The 12256-nt window shown below is 38.3% G+C and overlaps 1 protein-coding gene across 2 annotated transcripts in view; it reads left to right on the top strand.

Moving 5' to 3' along the window:
- Positions 1-12256, top strand: part of DNAH11 (dynein axonemal heavy chain 11) — a gene marked incomplete at its 3' end in the record, with an annotated part of 310916 nt that overhangs the window by 95143 nt on the left and 203517 nt on the right. For both annotated transcript variants that reach the window (XM_082632325.1, XM_082632326.1), the window contains exon 29: positions 9190-9339. In XM_082632325.1, coding sequence (XP_082488451.1) covers positions 9190-9339 — 150 coding nt within the window. The remainder of the gene's footprint in view (positions 1-9189; positions 9340-12256) is intronic.

The following is a 12256-nucleotide window of genomic DNA, read 5'->3' as shown; positions in this document are numbered from 1 at the left end:
TTTTAGTTGAAATAAAATCAGTCAAAAATCACTACTTTGGGCTTCCCTGGTGGCGCAGTGGTTGAGAGTCCACCTGCCGATGCAGGGGACACAGGTTCGTGCCCCGTTCCGGGAAGATCCCACATGCCGCGGAGCGGCTAGGCCCATGAGCCATGGCCGCTGAGCCTGCGCGTCCGGAGCCTGTGCTCTGCAACGGGAGAGGCCACAACAGTGAGAGGCCCGCGTAACGCAAAAAAAAAAAATCCCTACTTTTTTATAGTGAGTAGAAGGTTGGAGGGCTCGTAGGTACCTACAATGGAGGGAGGGGGTTGCCCTTGAGTTTAGGTTGGCACTGAGGATGAAACAGGGAAGAGGCAGGAAAAGGAAACTTTACTGGAGCTAGACATAATAAGCACATTAGCCATCCATCAGAAGATGGAGCTAGACATAATAGGCACATTAGCCATCCATCAGAAGGTAGAATAGTAGGAAAGAACAGAGACCTTGAAATCATGCAGACATGAGTTTAAATCCCGGCTCTGTTGATTATTGACTATGTTACTGCTTTACCTTTCTGAACCTCAGTTTCCTTATATACCAAATGGGGAAAGCAGTAGGTACTATATCTTTGATTTCTGAGCAAGCAGTAAAGCAAACATGTAAAGAACTAAGAAAACTGCTAACATAGAATATAAAAATGGCCACAAATTCTTCCTCTCCCTTCATCCATGCCATTTCAATGTGAAGCTGAAATTTGCATCAAGGGGTAGAGCTTATTTCTCCATTTGGCTTCCTGTGTGACTTGTTTTGGCCAGTGTATCATTAACAAGAGGCTTGAAAAGCATTTGTACACTGCGGCTTGCCCTCTTGCTGCTCTTTGGAAACCTATGGCCACCTCCTCATGAGTAAGCCAAGGCTAGCCTGCTGGATGAGGAGAAGCACATGCCCATACCCAAGCCACCAGCTGGACAGCCATCACACACATGGGAGAAGCCATCGATCACCAGCAGAGGTATGAGGGTGCCCAGCTGGGACCAACTGAAAGAACCCAAAAGCCCCGACACAGAATTGTGAACTCTGAAATTGTTGCTTTTTTAAGCCACTAAATTTTGAGGTGGTTTGTTACGCTGCAAAAACTAGTTGATGCACGTTATATATTCACATAGACATGTCTAAGTACAGAACATACAATCATTAATATCAAGGATTTTATGTGCTACTGATGTAATATAAAAGATTTTACCTGAAATTCAAAAAAAAACCCCAAAATGATAAATATCAAGTACTAATCCATGGAGCTAGTTTTCTTTATTTTCTTTCTTTTTATTTTTGTTTTGTTTTTCTTCTTCCTGAAGATACCTTCGTATTAGCTATGCATTGTTTTGACATTTGTGAGTGTGAGAGAACTGGTGAAAATATCATGAGTTGGTGTGTTTCTGAATCTTTGCTAGGCTGAAATACTCTGCCTAGTAATGTGTTCATTTCCCCCTCTTTTTTCAATTTGTACAGATATTTTGTCAAACTCTGACATGATTTTTCATTAGAAAAACACATACATTCACATGATGAGCTATCAAGATCAAACCTATCAAAAGCCTAAGATTAAAAAGACTCACAGTACTAAATAATGGTAAGGATTTGGATCAATGGGAATGTTCCTATCTAGCCAGTGTGATTGTAGATTGGTACAACCATTCAGGAAACCTGTTTGACAATATCTTCTAAATTTGAATATAATAATACATTATAATCCAGCAGTTCCTCTTCTTAGTGTATACTCAGCAGAAATGTATACATAGATGAACCAAAATATGTGACAAGAATTTTCATAGCTACATTATCCATAACACCCCCAAACTGGAAATAATCCAAATGTCCCTGAACAGAGTACCACATAGCAATGAAGAAGAAAACTAGTGCTATACATAATAACATGAATAAACCTCACTAACATGATGTTGAATGATAGAAGGCAGACACAAGAGTGCATATTGTATGACTCCCCTTATGTAAAGGTAATATCCATTTTAAAAATTTATTAGAGTATTGTTGATTTATAATGTGTTAGTTTCAGCTGTATGGCAAAGTTATTCAGTTATACATATATTCATTCTTTTTCAGGTTTTTTCCCATGTAGATTATTACAGAATATTGAGTAGAGTTCCGTGTGCTATACAGTGGGTCCTTGTTGGTTACCTATTTTATATATAGTAGTTACTCCCAAGCTCCTGGTTTATTCCCCCCCACCACCACCACGTTTCCCCTTTGGTAACCATAGGTATGATTTCAATACCTGTGAGTCTGTTTTCGTTTTGTAAATAAGTCCGTTTGTATCATTTTTTTAAAATTAGATTGCACTTATAGATGTAGAAAACAATTTTATGGTTACCAGGGAGGAAAGGAGAGGAGAGGGATAAATTGTGAGATTGGGATTGACCTATACATACTACTATATATAAAATAGATAACTAATAAGGACCTACTGTATAGTACAGGGAACTCTACTGAATACTCTTTAATGATCTACATGGAAAAGGTGTCTAAAAAAGAGTGGACATATGTATATGTATAACTAATTCACAGTGCTGTACAGAAAGTAACAACATTGTAAATCAACTATACTTCAATAAAACTTTTAAAAAGAAAAAATTTAGATTCCACATATGAGTGATATCATATGATATTTGTCTTTCTCTGATTACTTCAGTTAGTATGATAATCTCTAAGTCCATCTGTGTTGCTGCAAATGACATTATTTTGGTTCCTTTTATATGGCTGAGTACTATTCCATTGTACATCTGTACCACATATTCTTTATCCATTCCTCTGTCGATGGACATTTAGGTTGCTTCCATGTCTTGGCTGTTGTATATAGAGCTTCAGTGAACAATGGGGTGCATGTATTTTTCGAATTATGGTTTTCTCCAGGTATATGCCCAGGAGTGGGATTGCTGGATCATATGGTAGTTCTATTTTTAGTTTTTTAAGGTACTGCCATACTGTTCTCCATAGTGGTTGTACCAATCTACATTCCCACCAACAGTGTAGGAGGGTTCCCTTTTCTCCACACCCTCTCCAGCACTTCTTGTTTGTAGACTCTTTGATGATGCCCATTCTAACCAGTGTGAGGTGATACCTCATTGTAGGTTTGATTTGCATTTCTCTAATAATTAGTGACGTTAAGCAGTTTTTCATGTGCCTCTTGGCCATCTGTATGTCTTCTTTGGAGAAATGTCTGTTTAGGTGTTACACCCATTTTTTGATTGGGTTGTTTGTTTTTTTTGACATAGGGCTGCATGAGCTGTTTATATATTTTGGAGATTAACCCCTTGTCAGTCACTTCGTTTGCAAATATTTTCTCCCATTCTGTGGGTTGTCCTTTTGTTTATGGTTTCCTTTGCTGTGCACAAGTCTTTAAGTTTTAAGTAAATCCCATTTTTTTTATTTTTTTTTAATTTTCATTACTCTAGGAGGTGGATCCAAAAAGATATTGCTGCAATTTATGTCAGAGAGTGTTCTGCTTACGTTTTTTTCTCAGAGTTTTATAGTGTCCAGCTTTACATTTAGGTCTTTGATCCATTTTGAGTTTATTTTTGTGTGTGGTGTTAGAGAATGTTCTAATTTCATTCTTTTACATGTAGCTGTCCAGTTTCCCCAACACCACTTATTGAAGAGACTCTTTTCTCCATTGTATATTCTTGCCTCCTTTGTCATAGATTAATTGACCATAGGTGCATGGGTTTGTTTCTGGGCTTTCTGTCCTGTTCCATTGATCTCTATTTCTGTTTTTGTGCCAATACCATACTGTTGTGATTATTGTAGCTTTGTAGTATAGTCTGAAGTCAGGGAGCCTGATTCCTCCAGCTCCATTTTTCTTTCTCAGGATTGCTTTGGGTATACAAATTGTGAAATTTTTTGTTCTAGTTCTGTGAAAAATGCCATTGGTAATTTTTTTAATTAATTAATTAATTTATTTATGGCTGTGTTGGGTCTTCATTTCTGTGCGAGGGCTTTCTCTAGTTGTGGCAAGCAGGGGCCACTCTTCATCGTGGTGCGCGGGCCTCTCACTATTGCGGCCTCTCTTGTTGTGGAGCACAGGCTCCAGATATGCAGGCTCAGTAATTGGGGCTCACGGGCCCAGTTGCTCTGTGGCATGTGGGCTCTTCCCAGACCAGGGCTTGAACCCATGTCCCCTGCATTGGCAGGCAGATTCTCAACCACTGCGCCACCAGGGACGCCCGCCATTGGTAATTTGATGGGGATTGCACTGAATCTGTTGATTGCCTTGGGTAGTATAGTCATGTTCACAATGTTGATTCTTCCAATCCAAGCGCATGGTATATCTTTCTATCTGTTTGTGTCATCTTTGATTTCTTTCATTAGTGTCTTATAGGTTTCATAGTACAAGTTTTTTGCCTCCTTAGGTAGGTTTATTCATAGGTATTTTATTCTTTTTGATGTGACAGTAAGTGGGATTATTTCCTTAATTTATGTTTCTGATCTTTCATTGTTAGTGTATAAGAATGCAAGAGATTGCTGTGTATCAATTTTGTTGTTGTTGGGTTTTTTTTTGGCCGTGCCACACAGCTTGCAAGATCTCAGTTCCCCAACCAGGTATTGAACCTGCATCCTTGGCAGTGAAAGCACAGAGTCCTAACCACTGGGCCACCAGGAAATTCCATTGATTTTTGTATCCTGCAACTTTGTTGAATTCATTGATGAGCTCTAGTAGTTTTCTGGTAGCATCTTTAGGATTTTCTGTGTATAGTATCATGTCATCTTACAGTTTTACTTCTTTTCCAATTTGGATTCCTTTTATTTCTTTTTCTTCTCGGATTTCCCTGGCTAAGACTTCCAAAACTGTGTTGAATAAAAGTGGCAACAGTGGACATCCTTGTCTTGTTCCTGATCTTAGAGGGAATGCTTTCACCTTTTCACCATTGAGAGTGATGTTAGCTGTGGGTTTGTCATATATGGGCTTTATTAGGTAATGTCCATTAGTGACTGACATGGGCCGTGAGGATTTTTTGGGGGGTTCAGGTGTATTCAGTTTCTTAATTGTCTCAGTGGTTACAAGAGTTTTGTTCACTTTGCTAAAATTTATTAAGCTGTACGCATGTGATTTTTTTCACTTTTCTATTTTTCAAAAGGTTATTTAATTTTCAAAAGGTTATTTAAAAACTCAAGAGTTTGTATTGCCAGCATATCTATATATAGTTACATACACATGCTAAAAATGTTAAGGAAGAAATACAGAATCAGCACTGATAGTATAGGTATGTCCAAGTTATATTAATTAGTGAAAAATCAAATTGCAAAATATTATGTATACTATGATTTTATTTTTGGTAAAAGCAAACCAAACAATACCCAATACCTAGGATTGGCTATAATGGTTTACAAAATTTATAACAAATTTAGTCTTTCTGAATTATATAATTGCATGTTCACTATTGAAAATTTGAAATATATAAAAATACTAAAGATCAGGATAACATACTCCTAGATGCTAGTTTTGAGTGGTTATAGTTTTTCTTTATATGTCTGTATTTGTGTAGGTAAGAACATATATACTTAATCAAAATTGAAATATCCTTCTACAATATGATGTTTAATGTCGATAAACGTTTTCATTATATGAAAGTGCTATAACTGATTTAACCAACTTCTAGAAAGTTTTTGCATATTTAGACTTTCAACAATGTTGCATGTCCATTTCCCTATACTGTCACCTATACTGAGTATTATTAAAAGTATAAAACACAGCAATAAACTATTCAACATTTTGACAGACTTAAATTTTTGTACATGTAAAAATAAAGGACTCATTTTTCTCTTGTTCTAGAGGATAATATTCACAATAGACAGGACTGCCTACATTTTGGACATTACTTATCTTCTCACAAATACTATCATGAGTATTACCATCATTATGTATAAATGAGTTAATGACTACATATGAATGAATCCTGAGGTGTTCATCATGCCAGGAGTGATATTAGGACTTTGTGTCTATTTTATCTCAGTTAATCAGCAGCAGCATCTTTCATAGATGAGGCAAATATGAAATGAGATATAGGCAAAAAGCAAGGGGTAAGCTTTGTGAATGTATAGTAGCCATACAGGGAAACTAGGACATAGCAATACATCGAAGATATACATAGAAGCATATGTAGAAGCTATATGACTTCGTTTTTCTTCCCTTTCTTTTCTAGGTGAACATAGAGTAGACTGCTGATCTGATTGCTGTATTAGTTTGCATTTTAAATTATAAAATTACCTAGATGAGTAAATATTTTTGACTTTATTTACAGTTAGATAAATGTCAGCTCTTAAAAAGGCAGCTCTCCCTGTGCACAGATCTGAAAAATACGAATTTCAGTTACCAAGGATTAGTTTAACTCTGTTCCCCCAATAACGTGGTTCAAATTTCACATACTATGGTGTGTTAACTGTGAGTGATCTCGAGGGGCACAAACTTCATTGCTGCCTCCTCAGTCCACAAAAATCACCACGTCAGTAACAGATGTACATCTTGACTCGTGACCAGTTACGTCACACCTTTCAAAGTCTGTCTGTGATCGGCTGTCACACATTTGTTGTTTGATTCTGACGTAATCAGCAAAGAACGTAGTGTGTTACCACCTTGTCCCCAGTGAAGAACCCATGACGGTGTACAAAAATAAACCTTCAAAAGAGGGAATTAGTAATGAAGTTGATAGTAATGCAAAGAAGTGAAAATTGATGACGCTAGATGTGAAATTTGAATCATAGATGTAGCTATGGAAGAGAAAGGTGACTGTGGAAATGACACTACACCATTTGAGAGATTCTAAATATGCAGCCAGAGGATTATAGTGAAAATGAACTCATTGATATAAATGTAAACACTGGTTGTGACAAAAAGGATGAAGATGTCCTAGAGGAAGTGATACCAGGAAAAAAAAAAAAACTTGACATTAAAGAAACTCTCAGAAATATCAGGACATGGAGACCTTAAAGGATGAAATGTTGGCAGCCAATCCAAACTTCCAAAGGAATATGGCAACTACACAAAGCATAGGGAAGGTGCTCACTCAGTATTTTAAGTTATAAGGTGAGAAGAAGGAGGCAAGCACTGTTTGAACTACTTTTGATAAGTTTCCTATAAAGGAGTAAAACACTTAATTTTTAATTTTTTTTTAGTATTTTAAGTTAGTGTACTAAGTATTAGTCTACACTTTTTATTTCTCTGTACTTTTATAACCAAGAGTGAGAGGGATTTTAATGTTTTAATGAAAATTTTTAACAGCCAAAGCACAATCGTAAGTTTGCCCATTGATTGTGGAGGCTGCATGGTGGTTTTTACAATCTCGCACTACTGTACAAAGCAGGGGCTGCCTGTCTGGCTACGCACCAGTGGGTGGATGCACCTAATTTACTGTAAACCAGTGGAACAGCATTTCAATTTTTGTTGCTAACCTTTTAGAAACGTACTCAAGATACAACAAAATTAGTGAATTTCATGATTTGAAGTGTTCAAATCCATTCTGTTTCTTTAGTGTGGTACAAAGAGGGGGCCCCTGAGGCATTAGTTTTTATGTATTTTTTAAACTGTAAAATAAGTCTTTCCAAAGACCAACCTAGGAAAAAGGAATTTTAATTTTGTGTTAACAGGTACAAAGGGATATCATTAGAAATGGAACAAATCTGAGGTCAACAGCATCCTTGTTAGTTTAAAAAAATGGTCCTGTTCTCTCAGAAGCTCTAAATGGAAGGCAGAATAGGAAAATATCCAACTTCCAACACACCAGGTATAAGTCATGGGAGAACATCAAGCCGTGGGGTTTGTGTTTCCTGGTCACCCACTGAGTGACTAGAGGACTAGGAGTTCTTTTGAAATGCTTTCCTCACCAAAGCAATGATGTGTGAGGGTGTCTGATGGTTGAGGTCTCATTTATCCCGCAGCTTTGTACCTGACTATTATTTGTACCTGACTAGGCCCATTACACAGTAGAAGCCATTAAACATCTGTGCACTTCCTGGCCACTTCAGCTGTGACAGCGAGTTGTTAGAGGATTGGAGATAACTTTCTGTGTATAATGTCCTGGGTCCTATGACAAGTTTATAGTTAACTTTTTGAGGAATCACCAAACTGTTTCCCACTTCTCAGGTTTTACAGTAATTTTGCCAAGTGTAAGGAGGGAGCTCTTGTTCCCATTCCTGACACTTCCTGTGGTTCACTCTGCCCTTTATTCAGTCCACCCCACGGGGAGGCAGAACGGCTTGCCTGACTGCTAGCCTGCAGAACACGCGTCATCCTCTCCTTTCCTCCTTGCCAGTCCTGCTGGGTGGAGAGGCTGGTCCCGGTCTGTGCTGATATGACCAGATGGATAAGTCTTATTGATTCTTGTGTTTGGAGGCCAGCTGGGCTTTCATCTCTGAACTGGCCTCTAGCAGAGCAAGTACTGCTCTTTGTCTTTTTAACTTGGTTTTATTTTTCAAGGAGTCCAGAACCTGCACAGGGTTCAGTATGCTATTTACTGGGGGTTCTTTTGGAGATCCCACAACTTAGGATGCAAAAGGTTATGATGCTCAAAGAGTTTGAACTTTGTAGATGTGGCTTGGACTTGGAGGTTTAAGATCTAACTGCCACTTATTCTTAGCAGTGTCAACTTGATGAAGTCACCTAATACTTTACCTTCAATTTCTTTGTCAGTGAAAATGGGGGAATCCCATTCATCTTTCTGATGTAACAGATATGCTCTGGGGCTCATGTAAATAGCAAAGCAAGTGCACAACAACATAGGACCTGACCCAAGAATAAGACTGTATCTAATTTACATTTTCATTTCAAATATTTTAACACAGCTTTTTTTTTAAAACAATATAAGGTCTTTTATGGTGTAAGTAAAATACCATGTCTGAATTTTAATAACTTGACCACAAAATTCCCAGCAGGATGATTGCTACAGGACTATGCTACAGATAGAGAAGTTGGTAAGTCTCCAGCCTTTAAGGAGAAGATAGATAACCTATCAGGGTTATCCATCTGGGTCATTTCAAACTCTGGAATTGAAGAAGTGATTTTTATTTGGAAGAAAAACATTTTGAGGCATCTCTGTAATGATATAAAGACAGTTTTGTGAATTCATTTAGCCACATCTGTAGATTACCAGAATATATATCCAGTAAGAAATGCTCTTATCTCTTCTTCTTATCTTGTCTTAGGTTACACACCACCTTTCCAAACTCTTTGACAGCATTGTAGATCTGCAGTTTGAAGACGATCAGGATGTTTCCGCGCACAGGGCCGTTGGAATGTACAGCAAAGAAAAGGAATATGTCCCATTCCCAGCTGAATGTGAATGCACAGGCCATGTAAGATTTGCTTATGAGGTTCTCTATGCCAGAGAAGTACTGGGGGGATAATTTTTAAAAGTGGAACAAGAAAAAATCAACTCATGTCAAATGAGGCTCCGGTTAGTTTTGTGCTCAGAGATTCCCGTTTACCTGTGTCCGGTGTGACAGAGGACTCCTCTGCCGTGCTTCCCACTCTGATCATCAGGCTTCAGCACCCTGCAGGAGCTCAGACTTGCTCACAGTTGAGCCAGACGGGAGGGACTGTCACAGACTGAACGAGTAAACCCCAGAATTAGTAGCAAATGCCACCCAGTGACTGAGTCTCCTACAGAGCATATTGTTTTCACCCCTGCTCAGAGTACAGCGAAGGGTTAGGGTGAAGTAGCACCTTGCAATGAAGCACGTTTTAAAGAGGCTGTGGTTCAGGATTCTGACGTGGGTGTTGTAAATGGCTGCTCGTAAGTAAAGTTGATTGAGTCTGCTAAGCTAATGTCATGTACACTAATTACCGTGTACACAGATAGTTAACATCCTCTCTTCTCTCACAGCCAAACACCTCAAACATATTCTTAACAGTTATCTGTAAGAATGGCTCTTAACAATTTAGGAAGCAGCTCTTGGTGTTTTCAGATGATTTAGAGGAATTGTATCTTTTTACGACGATGCTTATATAGCTTGAGTTAATCCACAGGGTAACTGAGACAGTAGCCTGTATTGCAGAACAGTTTAGGTTGAGGCAGGGGGTTCCTTAAAGGGTCGCTTGCAGAATGTGATGGCAACCTTTTTTTTTACAAGGGTTTTCTTTATTCCTCTCTGTTGCTTTTTAATATTGTACCAGAAAAATCCTGCCAAATGCAGGGGAAGCAGATGGTGGAATACTTTGATTAAAGTATATTTGTGATCTCTGGGGCTCTTTAGGACATTATTACAATGATTAGAAAAAGTCACCATAAACTATCTTGACAAAAGTGTGTTGCTGCCTGCCTCCCCCCGGCAGACTGCTAGCCGGCTGGCATAGTGCCCAGAAAGAGGACAGTCCAACCATAGATGTGGGTGTCGCTAGCAGGAACCCTTGGTACTGAAAGTTTTCACAGTGCTCTAACTTATTTTATATAAGCAACTTATGCTAGAGACTTTTGGGCATGCAGCACATTTACCCTCTAATTGCCTGTTTTATAAAAAGGTGCTTTTACTTTAGGTCTTCCCCCCACACTTTTATGATTGGTTCCTCCCAGTTTCGGCTCTTTGCGTTTTATTCGACAGGGGTTTATTGAGTACCTACTATGTACCAGCTTCTGGGTTTGGCTTTTGGAGATCCAGAAAAGAATAAGACATGGCACCTGTCCTGGGGGACCTCTTAAGCTTATTGAATAAATGGATATTCACATAATTAGTGATAATGGGAAGTGATAATTCTTGTTATAGAGGGTCGGACAGAAGCTGATGAAAGACCAAGAAGTGGGAGATCAAGCAAGCACCTCATCAGGGCTTAGTTCTCAAATTATATTGAGCTGAGTTGCCGTTGGTGGCATAGTCTCTGAACACGGGTTGATGTGTCACCTTGTATGTGTGTTTGGTCTTCCCAGATGGACTGGAGAGTTCTCGAGAACAGGGGGCCATACTGAGGACATGGATCCCAGGGTATCTGGGATATGATCAAGTGATACCTGATTTACTAGAGGAGCTTGCTGCTTTTTTTTAAGAGTTGTGCGGAGGGACTACAGTAGTGATTAGGTCACCCTCTCTCAGGCATCTGAACAAAGCCCAGCTAGGAAGCCAGGAGAGAAGTCTTTTAGGATGTTGGGGATGGTTCTTCCCTTTTTCTTCCAATAGGGAAGGCTGTCAGCTCACTGACCACGTACCGCTCCTTCCCAGTTCTCCAGAGAAAGAGGTTGTAGGAATGAATGCTGTGTCATCTTCACAGAGGCGGGGAAAGAAATCAGTTGTATAATCTTCAGGATCTTATATAGTCCTTGGAATTTATTTATTATAGTTATTTTTTATTGATATGATCAATTATTTGCAAATGGTGTAGGTATCCTTTTTGTTATATAATATCATCCCAAAGAAACAGATATATGGATAAATATAACAAAGCTTATTTGAATAGGATGGAAAACTGGCTGAAATATATTTGTGGGAGCAAAATAACCTTCAAATGAATTTTTTTAAAAAAGATTTTCACAAGTCGGCAGTTGTCCTATCTCTCATACTCTCCTGCTGTCTAATTTATGACAAGTGTGAGGATGAGAGCCAGTAGGGAATATAATTAAGATACTTGCTGAAAACACTTTGGCTTAAGACTAGGAACTATGTAGATTTGAGGGTAGAATCTTTAGTTGATTTAAAAATTATCAAAAGATACATTTAAAAAATCAGTTTCCTAGACTCACAGACATAGAAAGCAAATTTATGGTTACCAAAGGGGAAAGGGGGCGGAGGGATAATTTAGGAGTTTGGGAGTAACGGATACACACTGCTATATATAAAACAGATAAACAACAAGGACCTACTGTATAGCACAGGGAACTATATTCAATATCTTGTAATAACCCATAATGGAAAAAATTCTGAAAAAGAATATAACTGAATCCCTTTGCTGTATACCTAAAACTAACACAACATTGTAAATCAACTGTACTTCAGTTTAAAAAATCAATTTCCTATTATTTCCAAATCTCTAGAATTTTACTCTAGTATATTGGCTGTGATGCTTGGTTTCTCAAAACACTGTGTGTTATTAGAGGGGATCTTGGTCTAGAACCATCAGGTCTTCAAATCTGAAAAATGAATAATGGAGAACACCTTGTCTGTTTAGGATGTGGAATTTTATCAGCCAGCTAGTCGGTGAAATAAGATGAGCAGTATCCCGGCAGAAGCTAGGGTCATGTAGGAAAGACTTCATTAATCAGTAGTTCACTGGCTTGTTATACAT

This window comes from Mesoplodon mirus (assembly GCF_964341445.2).
Source record: "Mesoplodon mirus genome assembly, chromosome: 9".
Lineage (NCBI taxonomy): Eukaryota > Metazoa > Chordata > Mammalia > Artiodactyla > Ziphiidae > Mesoplodon > Mesoplodon mirus.
This window is presented reverse-complemented; position numbering and strand designations above follow the sequence as displayed.